At 37.5% G+C, this 17,036-nt stretch overlaps 1 protein-coding gene across 2 annotated transcripts in view; it reads right to left on the bottom strand.

Annotated features, from left to right (window-relative positions):
* Positions 1–1,705: 1,705 nt before the first annotated feature.
* LOC124715119 (DDB1- and CUL4-associated factor 6-like) overlaps positions 1,706–17,036 on the bottom strand; it is a 185,413-nt gene continuing 170,082 nt past the window's right edge. For both annotated transcript variants that reach the window (XM_047243075.1, XM_047243077.1), the window contains exon 15: positions 1,706–2,906. In XM_047243075.1, coding sequence (XP_047099031.1) covers positions 2,851–2,906 — 56 coding nt within the window. In that variant the 3' untranslated portion in view covers positions 1,706–2,850. The remainder of the gene's footprint in view (positions 2,907–17,036) is intronic.

Genomic DNA, 17,036 nt, shown 5'->3' with positions numbered 1-17,036 from the left:
ATTTAACAGTCACCACAACAAATCAGCTTTGTCAGAATTGCATAGAAAAAGAAACAGATCTTTAATGCATTACTTTTGAGTATGACTTATGTATTTTTATAAAATTATTTTTGATGCAGTTATTAATGCAAACTAATCATCAGCGATGACAAAATAGATACAGTACCGCGTTTAAATGCGACTCCATGTATAGGAGTGTTTATTTGCAATACAGTGTGTAGATTTACACATGAGAAATGGGTGTAAATATAAACAAATTTGATAAAAGAAAAACAAAAAAATCAGTGCAAACTATATAGTAAACCTAGCCTTAATGATCACATATTAAAAGGGCTCTAATTCAATAAAAGAACTAAGCTTTATTCAATGGCAAACAATGAAATGATTTCGTTTCCTAATACCATACAAACTGAGTTTAGTCCTATATCATTCCTTTTTGTAAATAAACTATTTCTTACATATTAACTTAAGAGCATATGTTCCTGCAGATCAACCAAAAGTGCCAGTTTAAATTTGGGTGTCAAAACCCACAACAGATACATGCGATTATTCAGTTTGCATATGTAGCAACCACATTTGAAACCACAACAGCTGTGGTTGGTTAGTATGCAACATAACCAACAGCCACACTCCTACAGAATAGTTATTACACTAACAGTACATTCATTTGAAAACCAAGTTGGGTAGCACAGTTGGAAATTTCTCAAGATATTTCTGAGATTCTCTAAAATTTGGATATTTTTCTTGAGCTTCTTGAGTGAGACAACTTCCTGTTCCTACATGACAGTCTCTAATGCAACTGGGGCTGCTTCAAAAGCCATTAAGTTCAACTGTACGTAGCACACCTTGAGGCTGATGGGCTGTTATAAAAATTTGCACAATCCTATTGATCTGAGCAATCAAGCCCAGATCCCTGTGAGGTAGAATGTTGCACTATCATATTCAGTTACTGCCACATGAACATGCAAAAAGTTATGGCATTAACAGGCTGGGAATAATCAGAACATGTGCAAAGGTTATGGTATTAAAGGACTGGTGGCACTGGCCAGCCACTAATTTGAGAACTCTTTTTTTTGCCCACCAACACTCTCGCAATGCTGACCTAGTTTCCTCAGTTGCTAGGCATTTGGTAAGACACCAATGGTGTCTGTAGCTTATTAAACACTACAATCAATGTTACACATGTATCAGCCATGCTGTAATTCCACAAATTAAAAATATACTAAATTCTTGATGCATTATGAAATATTCTATTACCCTGTGCCATTGACACCACAGTTTAGATGATTAAAAATTAAATGAATGAAGTTACCTGATACTTGATGATTAGATGGCCCTCTATGTAGAATGTGCATTATCTCCTGTCCATTTATGAAAGTGGATCACCCACATCATTGTCTGATCTACTGTTCTTATGGGCAAAATCTAGTCTAGGTACCACCCACATGGTGCCAAGTTGTTTTTGCTACACTGTAAAAGTTTTGCTGGAAGACCTTACACATCATCCATACAGTCCCTATGTGATTTCCATATTTTGATGCTCTGAAGAAAGGCATTCACAGCCATCAACTTGCTTCGGACAAAGAGGTGCACACTTGGGTATATTCACAGTTCCACAGGTAACTGCAAATATTTTTACATGGTGGCATTGGGATACAAACATTACCAGTTATGGCAATTACTTTTGAAATAACAGATACTTTACTTTTTTTTTTTTTTGCCGACTGTCTCATTTTAATTAGACTGCTCCTCATAATATTCGACACACCCTATCCAGTGCCTATCTTTTAACCCACCACAGTCGTATTCCTCACAATAAGTGCCTCTGAAACAACAATTTTCAAAATTCTTATATCAATTATGTTAAGAGTTTCATTTTAATACCTCATTTTAATTCGGGATGGGGAAATGTGGTACACAATGTACACAAAACTTCATACCTTCAACAGTGTATTAAGAATTACAATATCAGGCAACCAAATGGTGTAATTTTAGTTGTATTTCAACATTCCAACAACAAAACATAAATTTTCTATTAATAACCACCACATTCAGTAATTTAATTCTGAAATTTGGTGGAAAAGGTATTGTATTTAAATTACCTTACAAAAAATTAAACTTTATGTACAGTTTGGTATTGTTCATTCACCAAAAATATTTCATGAATCTGACAATTATTCTACCTTCCTGTGCAGCTCTATGACTAGTATTGAGCAAAACTTCTTAACTACAAATAACTCATCAAAGTAAAGGACAAAAGGTAGTACCAGAATGCATATTGTGTCTGTCAAAATTTAAAAAAGGAATGTTGTTTAGATCTTTACCACACAAAAAACAACTACAAAAAGAATAAAAGCATAACTGAAAGTAGCTTCTGAAAATATTCACAAAATATGCAAGATAATGGCTTAGTGAATTACTGAATATTTATGTTATCACTTCTGAGATTTGACCCTTCGATATGATGTTTCCTATTTTTCACGTACTAGTTGCTATGCCATTGTATACAATATGGAAACTCTTACTGACAAATTAGGAATAATGAAACAAGGACAAAACAGTAGCAAAAACATTTTACTACTACACAGAAACAAAAAAATATCATTACATGCAAACAGAAATCACTGTGAGATAAAATCCAAAGTAAAATGTAAGACATACAACGATGGCAAAAGAAACAATGTTTGGACTACTGGTTGCTGTTCTGCAATCAGTAAATTTAAGATAAAATGAAAAATAAATTATGGAAATGGTTTTATTTTGTAGAGTTGAGCTGCCAGGAAGTTCAAACTGAATCAAATTACACATAAAAAAATCTATAAACACTGCTGCAGATAAGCCACTGAGATATCAATTGGTGTTATCGTCTCCATTATTTCTTCGTGAACGGGCACGATTTCGGCCACCTGCAAATAAGGAATTTTCATGTACACAATAAATTTCTTGAAAATATGATAAATGACCTAATGATGAAATCTTATCTAGTATTACCCAGTAGCATTTTCAACACATGCTTCATACAGTGTCTGCTTGTCACTTTTAAAGCACATAAGGTCACTGCTATGATTTAGGGACTTGTATTAATTTGACAATTCTATGCATTTTTCATAACATACAATTTTTTTTGCAAAAAATTTTTCTTCATCATGGAATGACATTTAGTTCATACATGATCTGTAATGACACAACAAAATGACTAAATCAATGCAGTATGTCATAGAACTTTTACATGCTAAAGTTCAGTTACTCTGGTTACAGCAACAGCTTAACAAATTGTCAGATACATTTCAGAGATAATACTTAACTTGAATATTTAAGGGATACTACTTAACTTGAATGAAAAGGTCAAAGAAAAAATTCTACCTATCATGAAGAGAAGTAGTAACAAACATTCTTTACAATATGCAGACATGCAGTTCTGTAAAAATTCATTTGTTTGTATGTACTGAAGCAGAGACACATATTCAGACCATACAGTTTACATAATAATGTGATCAGCTATAGAGAGCAGTCTGGATTTTCCATAAAGTTCAATAGCATACAAGATCTTGATCTGAGGCAGTTAAAGACACTAGAGCATTTCCTTTGGAGGACTGGTCACATGTACAGTATGTCACAGTTATTGAACCGTCACGGTAGTCAAAACCGAAATCTGACTTACCGTTATAACAAGATTCACATTGACAATCCCACTGTATCCAAACAAACATTTTATTTAATATCAAAGATGTGATGTGTTATGTGCACACAATCCACACCATTGCAGTCACCACCTACTTTTGAGAAAATACAACAGCACATTTGTAGCTGTGTTCCAGCATCGTATCAACAATCAAAAAACAGTTATGTTCTCCATACTGATGTGGAAGACAAACGTCATCCCATACAATATCAATGTCATGCTCACTTCTAAATTTACAACACGCCTAGTTCCCTTCGGTTCATCTTTTCATGCATGCACAGGATCACATATGGGTTACAACTTCATGACATGACACGTTCATGGTGAAGCCACTTAATTTGTAATTATATCAAAAGGTACTCTTAGGTGCTAGGTAATAAGTGATTTTTCATGCTCTGTTCACCACTTGCGGGGAATGTTCAACTTTCTTTGATAAAGCTGTATACAATAATTTGAAGATGACATAATTACGACGTATCATTCTGTAAATTTAATCATTAAGGTTCTTACTTTGATTGGTTGTAAATTTCATTTTGTTTGCGTGCTTCATTAATGACATTTTGGAAACAACAGTACCTGAACAGAGAAAAGTCACTGGAAATGCAGTATTCTATTACATTTGTATTCTTAAACTGTGCACAGAAGGCATAGAATATAGAGTTACAGACTACTTTGTGAACTCTGTTGTCCCCCTGTAATCAATCTCTCTCCCTCTCTCTCTCTCTCTCTCTCTCTCTCTCTCTCTCTCTGAAGTTCTTTGCAACTTATGTTCCCCTCAGTTGCTTCTTGTAACTACTCTCTTTATCACTAGTTCTTAAAATATGTGAATCATCTTTAACTGTTTTAAACTCCTCTTAGTCCTTACACTTACTTCTTGCTCTTTGCTAACTACTGACCTACTTCCTGTTTACATAGTTTATGAAAAATACTCTAGAAAAAAATTTAGAATTTGGTGAGGTAAAAGATGAATACTATGCACATGAAAAAGAAATCAGTCAAAGTAGAAAGAAAAGTAATGACTCATTATCTTATGACACATGGTTGGATAGGTATATTGTTGACGACAAATAAGGAATTGCACAAGTGAAAAACAGTATTATCACTGCAATGAGGAACAACTAGCACTCACCTTTCCCAGGGGAGGCTTGTAAGGATTACTGCAACTGTGAGGGATTCGAGTGTATAAGGCAGTTTCCCATGGGGTAAATTATGTTGACTTTTAGCACAGATAGCAACAGTGACGTGTTGGGCCTTGCTAGGTCACTGGAGGGAGTTGGCACCACACTGCACATACAAGTCACTAAATTCCTGTAAATCCGGGGATGGTAGATGAGCTGTGATGCCACGTTCAATCATATTCCAGTTGTGTTTGATCAGGTTCAGATCTGGCGAGTTGGGGGGGCCAGTGCATCAGTTGGAACTTGCCACTGTGTTCCTTGAACAACTCCATCAAATGCATGGTGTCGTGAAATGGTGCATTATCTTGTTGAAAAATGCCACTGCCATCGGGAAACATGATGGCCTTGAAGGGGTGTACGTGTCTTGCAACCAGTATATGACACTGCTTGGCCATCACGGCGTCTTGCAAGAATTCCACTGGGTGCATGGATGCCCATGTGAATATTCCCCAGGACATAATGGATCTTGTCTCCATCCCGCAATACAAATGTCAAGAAGCTGTTCCATTGGAAGATGACAGATTCACTCACTCCCGTCGGCATGATCAAGAAGGTATCAGAATTCACCAGACCATGCAAAGCTCTGCCACTGTGCCAATGTCCAGTGCCAATGGTCACATGCTCATTTCTGTATTCAGACACACTTGTACTCTGCCCAGCACTAAAGTTTGCTTGTTTTGCCACTCTGCCCAGCCTATGCCGCCCTGTTTCTGCAATTAGAGTTGGCCGCCCAACCTCACGATGCCTGGTGTGCTTTCACCTCGGTTTTACCACGTGTTCAAGACACTCACCACAGCATTCCTTGAACACTCCAGAAGACGTTCAGTTTCCAAAATGCTCATGCCAAATGTCTGGGCCATCATAATCTGCCCTCAGCCAAACTTAGATAGATTGTGCATCTTCCCTATTCTACACACAGACAGCATGCTCACTGATACTACATACACTATGCGTGTGACTGACCAGCAGTCATTCCTCACCAGGTGAAGCTGCTATCACCTGGATGGATTTATATCGATAGTAGGTCAGTGTTCATAATGTTCTGGCTGAATAGTGTAAGTTTCATTCTCTCAGAATGGGTATTTTCTGCTTACCAAGCAAAGGTGTTCTAGTCTTCTTGAGTTTTGCTTATCATAAAACTGACCTGTTGTGTTATTCCTGCCTCCTTCAATCTTTTTTACTGCCACAATTCATTTCATCATTTTAATTTTAGTTTTACTGCGAATTTCACAGAATCCTACAAACTTTCTAGTTAAACTTGTTGGTTATATTCTTTTAATGTATTAACAGAATTGTAGCAAGAGTTTTTTCATATCCAAAAATATGCTGGTACACTTATGAATTTCTTTATTTGCCCTTAGGCTCTTTCTTCCTTCTTCAGTATAATTTGGACCCAAAATTTTCCAGATTACATTTCATTCTCCTTTTGGATCATCATCATCATTATTATTGCTATTAATAAGAAAAAACTGTTTTGACTTCAAATTGTTGATCTCATTTAAGTGAAAACAGGGCAGATTTACAGGTTTCTATAGTGTGCTATTAAATTGCAGAAATTATATGTATAATTTGATAATTCATAAGACTTTGGTTATAAGGTAGGATTATTGCTGAAACTTTCTTGGCAAGAAAAAGATTTTGCGAATGACTACGCATAAGATGTCACCTCAAACAATAAGATCAACAACTATAATTGCAAAAAAAAAAAAAACTAATGTGATATGTTTTGTGAGCCTGTGGGAATAAAAAAGAACATTATTAATCAGCTATTCTGCTATGCCTTAAAAAATTCTGGCATTTGCCTTAAGAAACTGTAGGAAAGCAAAGGAAACATAGCTCTGGATGGTTGAACAGGGAATTGTATCAATGACTTTCTGGACATTATTACAGTGTTGTAGGAATAACAGCCCTTTGAAACACACTGTAATATGTATGCAACATGAGAACAGGGTAAAAATGGATGAGACGAGTACACAGAACAGAAAGTAATGTGTGGAAGCTAAAACACGAAAAACATGATCCTGGAAGGTGCTATGCAGAGTATAAGCAATGGAGGGATGATATTAAAAGAACAGATCATGACTTTTGTTGTCAAATTATAACATAAAACTATCTGGTCCCTCTAGTTAATGTTCAGCATTCTTCTTTCACAACACATTTCAAAAGCTTTTGTTCTCTTGCTGTTAGTTCTGTTTGTTCTCCATATTTCACTTCCACACAACACTTCACTCCCCACGTACACCATCGAAACAGGCTTCCTTGTTATTGGGTCATTCCATGTCAAGTGGCCTGAATTTAGACAAGCTCCCCACTCGATCATCTCCAATTTTGATGAAATTTTTATAGGATGTACATACAGACCTTACATGGAACACTGCCAAATTACAGCTTCATAGGTAGTATAGTAGGGCCACTAGCCACCTTTTCGTAAAGACTCATTTTTTAACATTGCGACTGAAATGAACAAATGCTCAACTTTGTTTTACCATTGTTCAGTATCTAAGAGACCTGTTGTGCTGAAACTTTGTGATCTTGTTCAACTTTTTGGGCACAATAGCTTAGTTTTGGTACAAAAGGTCAAACTATGGTAAATTCATCATAGTGTGCTCTCAAAGTGGCTCATAAATCTTGTCGTACCAAATTTTGATTATAATTTATTGCCTTGTATCTACTGAAAGAGTAACTTTCTGAAGCTAATACTTTAGTTCTTTGCAACCTGCCAGCATGTCATAAAGCTCTGCAATTACATTAAAAAATACAGGTACCAGTCGTACTCTTTATGGTTCCCAAGCCAAGTATTTCAGTTCTTATTAATTCATTTTCTGAATTTTTTTACAAATAGCAATCACAGTTGATTCTAACAAGTTATAATGCCGGCCCATTCTTGTTGCTGATGGAGCTGGAATTACAGAAATAATGTGTTGGTTTGGAATCCAACAGGCATCCTGCCTAGCTGGTCAATAGAATGAATGTGGAGGTCCATTGGGGTGCATGAAACTGACTAAAACATAATTTTCTTCTTCTGAAACGTCGGACACATAACCAATCCATCAGTTTCCATGATACAGGCAATGTATTAGCCTGGTTTTAAGGCTGTAATATTTCTGAATGGAACTGATGCTTGACTTTGGTAAACATTCGCCACAAAAAAATTGTATCATTGGATACTCTTCTAATACAAACTTGCTTTTCATTTAATGGCACAAAATGGTGATTCTCTCTTGTACCTGATACTGTGCAGCCATTTTTGAACCTTGCTTCCTTCTCAGTTTTTAATGTTTCAATTTCTTCTTTTGAAACAAAAATTTACTGGATTCCTCTGATATTCTTTGTACAGTATTTAAACAAATCAGTTGGTGTCAAAATCTGGTCCTCAGTTGGTCTTTGAAGGCTTGCTCTTTTAGCCAGGCACTTTACAGTTCCTCAAATTCCATCACATGGAAATTTTCCATGGCTTGTAGCAAAAAAGTTCCATTCAGCTGAGATTCCAAAGTCATTTTGATGGTGGCAGAGATTCAGAAAATTTTTAAAGTTTTTGTACTGCACTGCTGACCCATCACTGAAGTAGTAAATGTTTGTGATTATTCCAAGGAAACACTTTATATCTTCCAGAATGAGATTTTCACTCTGCAGCGGAGTGTGCGCTGATATGAAACTTCCTGGCAGATTAAAACTGTGTGCCCGACCGAGACTCGAACTCGGGACCTTTGCCTTCCGCGGGCAAGTGCTCTACCATCTGAGATACTGGCAGAAGTAAAGCTGTGAGGACCGGGCGTGAGTCGTGCTTCGGTAGCTCAGATGGTAGAGCACTTGCCCGCGAAAGGCAAAGGTCCCAAGTTTGAGTCTCGGTCGGGCACACAGTTTTAATCTGCCAGGAAGTTTCACTTTCAATCTTCTATTAATTTCACTATAAAAGCATGTACAGCGATTGCATCATGTTTCAGGCTGTTGCTTATTATACAGTAGCTGATGCTGCTGATGTCCAAGTTATTTCTGAAGTGCACAACAAATGAGTGTAAAGTTGCTTGGCTGTTATTCCAGTGAACACCTTGAGCTGCATCCTGGACAATGAAGGAATAATTTTCAGCAAAGTCCCTTAATATGATCAGTTCAGTTAGCCTACAGCTTTCTTTTATGCATTTTAGGTGCTTGCTCTGGTGCTTTGCAACATAATGATGAGTGAAAAGTTTGTCAATTTTTGGAATCAGATCTTCAATAAAATCCTCAGTGGTCATCTGCTTGGTTTCTAATGTATCTCTATCAGTGTACACCCACTGTTTGAACTCAGTGGTATCTTCTGGATCACTGTCTTCAAAACTACTTTCTAAAAACTGTTACTGTAGTTCTTTTCCCAGGCAGATTTCAAGGCGATGAAGCATGCAGTCTTTGGATTCCAAATCACACACTGTTTTAGTGAATCAGACTCTTATAATTTTCTTTAACCGGAGTGCTTGCAAGCATCAGTTTCACATTTTGGCATAAAGTGCAAACACAGACTGAGTGGGTTCCTGCAGCACCCACAGTGATGCACCATTTTGGCCTCAATTCGCAAAATTTGGAAAATTCAATTTCAGACCCATGCTGAAGTCAATATGCAGCAAACATGTCTTCCAAATTATTCAGAAGAAGGTATTTTTGAGTCAAAACTTTCTTTCCTTCTATTCTGATTGATACACACTCCTTTTTATGTGGACAAATTTGGCTAAATTCCTCATTCTGAAAAAATGTTAGCACTCTTTCTTTTATGGCATCTGGAATGTTCTTTGGCAGAGCTAATACACCATTTTCTGTCTGTAACTTCCTAGCTGCTTTTACCACCTCTCTGAAACACCAAATTTTTGCATTGTCTCTTTTATAGTCCAGTTTTTGCAATTTTTGGGGCTGCCTCGACAATTGCTACTTCTCTTTCAATACTTTAATCAGCTGCTTATAATCTTCACAATTAGGACATGTCTTGCTTGTACTAGGTGTCTGAAGATCTTTTGGGGCGAATCCTCCAGCAGCAGCAATGTTATTCGCAATTGCCTCTTGAGCTTCGTTTGTTTTTAGTTTTGCATAACCTTTCACATCCCTTTTTGATACACTCTGAAATTTTAGAGAGGAGACCCCAAAAGCAGTTAGACTTGAATCGACTGATACTTCTGGATATGCTTCATCTTCAGACTGGTTTGAAGGTGATTGTGATTATTCTGCTTTCTTTGCTAAAAATTGTTTTCTGCAAGTTGTCCAACTTCTGACCAGGTTTCACATTGCTCTTAGTCATGGCTTGCAATTGTTTTGCTGTTTCCACAATGATAACCCATAAACCCTCTCTAACAGAATGGTTCTTTGCACCAAACAGATTACAACAAGATCTCTGTAGAAAGTCATATCTGTCCGCAAGTATTGCTTTGTGATGAAAACATATTTGTGCATTTAGTAAGACGTATCTCACTTCTTTGGTTTATTAATTCCTGTTGCTCTACTGAAAATTCTTTGATTGGAATGAAGCCTTGTAGCTGTGTGTACGTTTTCAGATGACATGCAGAATTATCTGCACGGCCAATGACACATGGTACTGAAACCTCGTTGATATCCATTACACTACAATTAAATTTATGCTTCCAATTGCCATTTGTTACAATATTAGATAAAGTGGAAGTGGTGTATATTTCCAACTGAAAAATATTAAACAATCATAAATAATGGGAACTTCCTTGAGAATACAACAGAAAAAAATTAAATAACCTGATAAACATTCCTAAAGAGTCACCCTGTACCTAGAAATAATTTTTACTAACCGAAAAAAGATGTTTATGTTTTTTTACATCATTTAAAGAGGCAAACACAACATCTGGAAACTCTTCACTACACAGCAGTGTGCTTCAGACTGATTGTTGAAGCATGTTACCAAACTCCATTGTTGACACTAAACTTTGCTGACGCTAAACTGGCCTGCCTCCAAAATAAAAACAACTTTTTCTGATCACACAAGGTGAGCTCAGATAACTCAGTTATGATTTGAGTAATCTAGATGCCACTTGCAGAGCTTTATGACATGCTGACAGGTTGCAGATAACCAAAGTATCAGTTTCAGAAAGTTATTCTTTCAGTAGATACAATGCAATAAAGTATAGTCAAAATTTGGTACGACAAGATTTATGAGCCACTTTGATAGCACACCATGTTGAATTTGCCATAGTTTGATCTTTTGTTTTACAGATAAGATATTGTACCCAAAAAGTTGAACAGAATCATGAAGTTTCACCACAAGAGGTCCCTTAGATACTGAACAATGGCAAAACAAAGTTGATCATTTATTCATTTCAGTCGCCATGTCAAAAAACAAGCCTTTATGAAAAGGTGGCTAGTGGCCCCACCATACTACTTATGAAGCTGTAATTTGGCAGTGCTTCATGTAAGGTCTATATGTACATCCTGTAAAAATTTCATCAAAATTGGAGATGGTCGAGTGGGGACCCTTAGGCCACTTGACATGGAATGACCCTATTGCTTGTCTTTATTTTACATCCTCTTTACTTCTGATACTGTTAGTTATTTTGATTCCCAAACTGCTATACACTTACTGCTTTTTGTCTCTCATTTTCTAATCTTTGAGGGCATACTGAAAAGTAATACCTCCAAATTACAATATGTGATGCAAATTACTCAGTCAGCTTTTCCACTTCACTGATGAATGTTGCAATCTTATGCCACTAGACAGCTCTGAATTGTAGAATGTGATGTAATCATGTGTAACGTAACTATGCTGGTGTATTGCAAGACCCTCACAAAACTGAAAGTGCAAATTCAAAGTCTTTATCCACATATGAAGCACTCACTCCTTCTGCATGACAATGTCAGACCACACACGAGTGCTGCGACATCTGCAACAATCGGATGCTTTGGGTTCACTTTCATTGATAATCCTCCATACAGTCCCAACTTGGTCCCAGCCAATTTTCATTTGTTTCCAAAAGAAAGAACACCTTCGAGGACCTCGCTTTGATAGTGATTAAGCGGTGGAAGCAGAGGTGAGGTAGTAAATTATGTGAAACATCCTACAGTGACAGTATCAACAAACTGGTCTCTCGTTGGAAGAAATGTTGGGTTGGGTTGGGCTGTTTTGGGGGAAAAGACCAAACAGCGAGGTCATTGGTCTCATTGGATTAGGGAAGGACGGAGATGGAAGTCGGCCGTGCCCTTTCAAAGGAACCATCCCGGCATTTGCCTGAAGCGATTTAGGAAAATCACGGAAAACCTAAATCAGGATGACCGGACGAGGGATTGAACTGTCGTCCTCCCGAATGCGAGTCCAGTGTGCTAACCACTGCGCCACCTCACTCGATGGGGGAGAAATGTGTTTGTCACCATGGTGACTGTTGAGAAATAAATATGTAGACCCGAAGAACTGAGATGTAGAATGTTAACAAAATTTCTTTTAAGACACAAAGGAATTAATGACATTACCTGCCAGTGGGCACTTATTTAAATCGATGGAGGATGTTGAAAATTTGTGCTAGACCGGGATTCAAACCCAGGTCTCTAGCTCACTAGGCAGATTTGCTGACCACTGTGTCATCCAGACACAGTGTTCACTGCAACTGCACGGACTACCCTAGCATGCCTCCCGCCAGATCCAAATTCTCAACCTATCCACACACTACTGATGTAGTTCTCCTTGACCATTATCCTCATTACTTGTGGCATTTCATTGATTCCCATAAGAGTTGAAGTGTAGTGTGCATACACAATAAAGTGATCAATTGGTCATCTTTGCCTTAATTATAAGTGATCAATTGATCATCTTTGCCTTAATTATGTATGTCCAAAAGCACACACACTACATATAAAATCTGTTTTATTTAAAACACTTAAAAAGTTTTCACAAAAAAAATTTGCAGGCATTACTTCTTAGCTCATCCTCGTAATTCCTTTAGTATCACCAAACATAATTTCATTACCCTTTTTTACTTTTATTGATGTTCATTGTATAGCCTCTTTTTACTACCCTTTTATTCCAAGTCCTTTGCTATCTTTAACATAATCACAATGTTGTCAGCAAACCTTAAAGTTTCTATTTCCTCTGGCTGAATTTTAGTTCATTTTCCAACTTGATTCATAGTTTTCTTTCTCGATTTTTCTTTGTACAAGTTCAACTGCATGAGGCAACCACCTAGTCTCACACTGTTCTCCATTACTACCTTCCTTTAATGTCCTTTGACTTTAATGATTGCCGTCTGGTTTTGTATAAGTAATAGATAACCTTAAGCTTCCTAGGTTTCATCCCTGATTTTCGAATTTCACATGGTATCTTGCAGTCAGTATTGTCAAAAGCTTTGTCTACACCTACAAATGTTATAAATTTGTGTTTGTCCTTCTACAACCTATTTTCTAAGATAGGTCACAGGGTCAGTATTGCCTTGCTTTTTCCTACATTTCTTTGGAACTCGAACTTATCTCCCCCTGAGCTGGCTTCAATAAGCTGTCCCAGTCTTCTGTAGATATTTTGTGTTAGTATTTTGGCTTGTTAAAGCAATGGACTGACGACACAGCAGACATAACTTAGCTTCTTTGGTACTGAGATTATTACAGTATTCTTGAAGTCTGGGGGGTATTTCACCTATCTCATATATTCTGAATACTAGGTGGAACAGTTTAGTGAAGAATGGTTCTCCTAAGGGTCCTACAGTTCTCAGGAAAAGTCATCTAGTCCAGGTGCTTTGTTTTGATTTTGGTAATTATAGTACTCTGTCAAATTCTTCCGCAATATTGCATCACTTATGTTATATTCATCGAATGTCTCTTCCTTTCCATAATATTTTTTTTAAGTTTCTTTCCTTTATGCAGTCCTGCTATATATTCCTTCCACCTTTCAGACTTCTTTTCTTTGTTTACTTCTGGGTTTCCATCTGTGCTCTTTATGTTCAAACACCTGCTTCTCTTTTTTTAAAAGGATTCTTTAATTTTCTTTAAGTGGCAGCTGGAGTAAAACAGAATGATCATCTCTCCAGAGCCCCATTTAACTTAGCACCGCATAACAGGATGTGAACAATATACCAAATAAGTACAATAATGATGAAATTCAGTCCAATGTGTGCATACACAGATGACATTGCAATTACAGCAAAAGATTCACACTAATGAGCCAAAAAGTTATGTGCACTGTCCACCATGAGATTAAATGCAGCTTGGTGCTGTTGCAGGCATGTGATGTCGTAAGAAAAATATGTAAGCAGTACAAAGATGAATGGGAAAATATTTTAGCAGTGGCACAATCTGCAAGTGAATAAATATACAGAAATAAGCAACAGTGACAAAGGGCAGACTGATACCCTGCAATGACTGAGAATTCTCAGAAACTGCAAACTTGGTTGGCTGTTCACATACTACTGTCATCAACATCTGTGAAAAGTGGCTGAAGGATGGTGACACCACAAATAAGCGACAAGGTGTAGGACATACACGCCTCATCACAGAAAGTATAGGCTGGAGGCTTGCTCCCTCTGTAAAGCATGACAGGCAGTGGCTGGCAGCAGATCTGATGACAAGGTATAATGCTGGTGCAGATACAAGTGTTCTGGAGCCATCATATAGCACACACTGTTGGACATGGGTCTCCGCAACAAATGTCTCCGATGTGTTTCCATGTTGACCAACGACATCAACAATTACGATTGCAGTGGGCACAGACTCATTGAGATTGGACCCTGTCACCTGGTCAGATGAACTACATTACTTGTTACAATGGGTTGATGGTTGCGTCCGGACACACTGCCATCCAAATGAACGCCTGCAAAAAACATACACCGATGGGGTACATGCACCTGGGCTTCCATGGGATCTGTGGCAGCAGTTATGGACTATGTGAACATTATTGCAGAACAACTTTATCCATTCATATCAGATGTCTTCCCTGACAAGATGGCATCTACCAGCAGGACAACAGACAACGTCGGAAGACCAGAATTGTGCTGCAATGGTTTGAGGAGTATGACAGTGAATTCACTGTGACATCTTGGCCACCAAATTAGTCCAATTTAAACCCAATGGAACACATCTGGTATGTTATTGCCTATCAGGCACTACCTCCGTACCAAAAAACCAGAGGCCCACTATTTATGGGAACAGTGTGATGTGTGCGTAGACATCTAGTTTTACATACTTCCCTGTCAAGCATGTGTTGAAGCTACTGTCAGGTGCACCTAAATGCTATTAACACTTTGGCAACCAAGCCAGAGCATAACTCAGGCTACAATGCTGTGTTCAAAAGACTATACCCAAGTATAACTCGGCCACCTATCATTCAAAAATTGGACTCATTTTGTATGGAAACAATGTATAGATGTCTCACTATCCTTCCCTTGACAGGTACTGCCTTCTGTTGTCAATTTCTAGAATTATTTCAAAATAAGTGGTAACAAACGTAATGCCAGCTGTTGCAAGTGTCTGAGCCAGTATTTGATAGCGTTCTCATTAGTTTTGTGCATGTACTCGTTAGCTTTCGCAGTTTGCTGTAATTCTGTTACAAATATGTCACTTGTTGAATGAGTAACAAATTTTTGAAGGGATCAGAGGGAGAAATATGTGAAATACCTGAAGAAGATTCACATTCAGATAAACAGTTTTCTGTAATTTTTCATCACTAATACTGTTCCTACAGATACTGCTGCTGTAGTTGCAATTTAGTTCTTTTTTATTGGCTCACTCACAAAACCAGCCAGAAAGAAATGAACTAGTAATGGCATGACTGCAACATACATCTCTTAACGCCATAATACTTCAGACATTTCCATACAGAAGAAATTAAGTGTGAAATTGCTCATTAATTCACCTAACACTTTTTTTGGAAGGATAGTTATACTTCCTGTCATCACTATTTAAAAATTTGTGATCTACTGAAGATTTGAAGTAAATATAAAAAAAATAAAAAATAAATCTCGAAACTTAGTCTCTCTCTCTCCCTCTCTCTCTTTATGTGTTACCCTACAAGGTACATCAAGCATATACGTGCTAGTAATACTTTAAATAATGGCAGAAATGACTGGTTTTCTATGCCCAAAATTCTTCTAACTGGTTGAACTTCAAAGTGTTACACAGGTCGTCATGATGCTTTGACCCATCAGTGTAAACACCTTAGAACCAGAAATTGGGTTCACTGTTAAATGTCAGATGCGTCAATTATCTAGGTATGCTTTGTACCAGTTGGTATCATAAAGTTTATTTATTTAGTGTACAGCTTACTGAATTATATTTTACAAGTACATACAACTAAGCTGATACAAGATACCATAAAACGATATGAATCAATACAAGCAGATACATTAATGTATGTGTGTGTATAGGTAATAATGCAAACAGTAGCAAAAATAAGTTGAGATTCCCATTTTCCATCATAGTTCGATATCCAAAGACTCCAGCCAGTTAACTGCTGCAGGTGTTAAGTCAATGAAGTCTTTCCAGTTAGCCATGAATTTTCTTTGCATTTCAGAGTTCCAATGTACTGCAGTCATATCGGTCACCATCGGTAATTCACCACTAATGTACTGTGCTTTGGTCATAGTGTGGCCAGTTCTGATACAGTTGAGGGAGCTCCATATTTTTCTTCACTGGTTCAATCCTGGGGTTTGGATGGTTGGATCTATTTTACTCTTATGACCAGAGAAAGGTGTCCACTGATTTCTCCATTCACCTCTTACATTATAGCTTTCTGGGGTGAGTTGAATATTGTTTACCCACACTGGTTCTCTAGATTATAGTCAGACTGACAGAGGAATAAATGTAATCTTCCACAGCAAAAAATTACGACATAATTGACACCCCAAATATTTGGGTGTGACTCCTAACAGGTCGCTGACGTGTAGGAAACACCTATAACTAACAGGATAGAAGCTAAAATCAAAAAATAACAGATGAAGGAAACTGGCTGGTCCTAGCTGGGGATCAACTTCAAACAGCTTAAGAACTTAGCAAAAAAGTACTCATGCACCCTGTGTTGTAACCGCCACCGGAATGGTTGCGGGGTTGCAGAGAACAAAAGTGCAGCGGGACCAAACGGGAGTGGCCCGCGAACAAACAAAATGGATGAACAGGAAAGGACAGACATGAACAACAACTGATGACCGAGCAAGACCCTACGAACAGCAACACACAAGAAGCAATGGGGTCACAAGCGAAAAACCTCACGAATCAACAAT

The sequence above is a fragment of the Schistocerca piceifrons genome, chromosome 1, assembly GCF_021461385.2.
Source record: "Schistocerca piceifrons isolate TAMUIC-IGC-003096 chromosome 1, iqSchPice1.1, whole genome shotgun sequence".
NCBI lineage: Eukaryota > Metazoa > Arthropoda > Insecta > Orthoptera > Acrididae > Schistocerca > Schistocerca piceifrons.
This window is presented reverse-complemented; position numbering and strand designations above follow the sequence as displayed.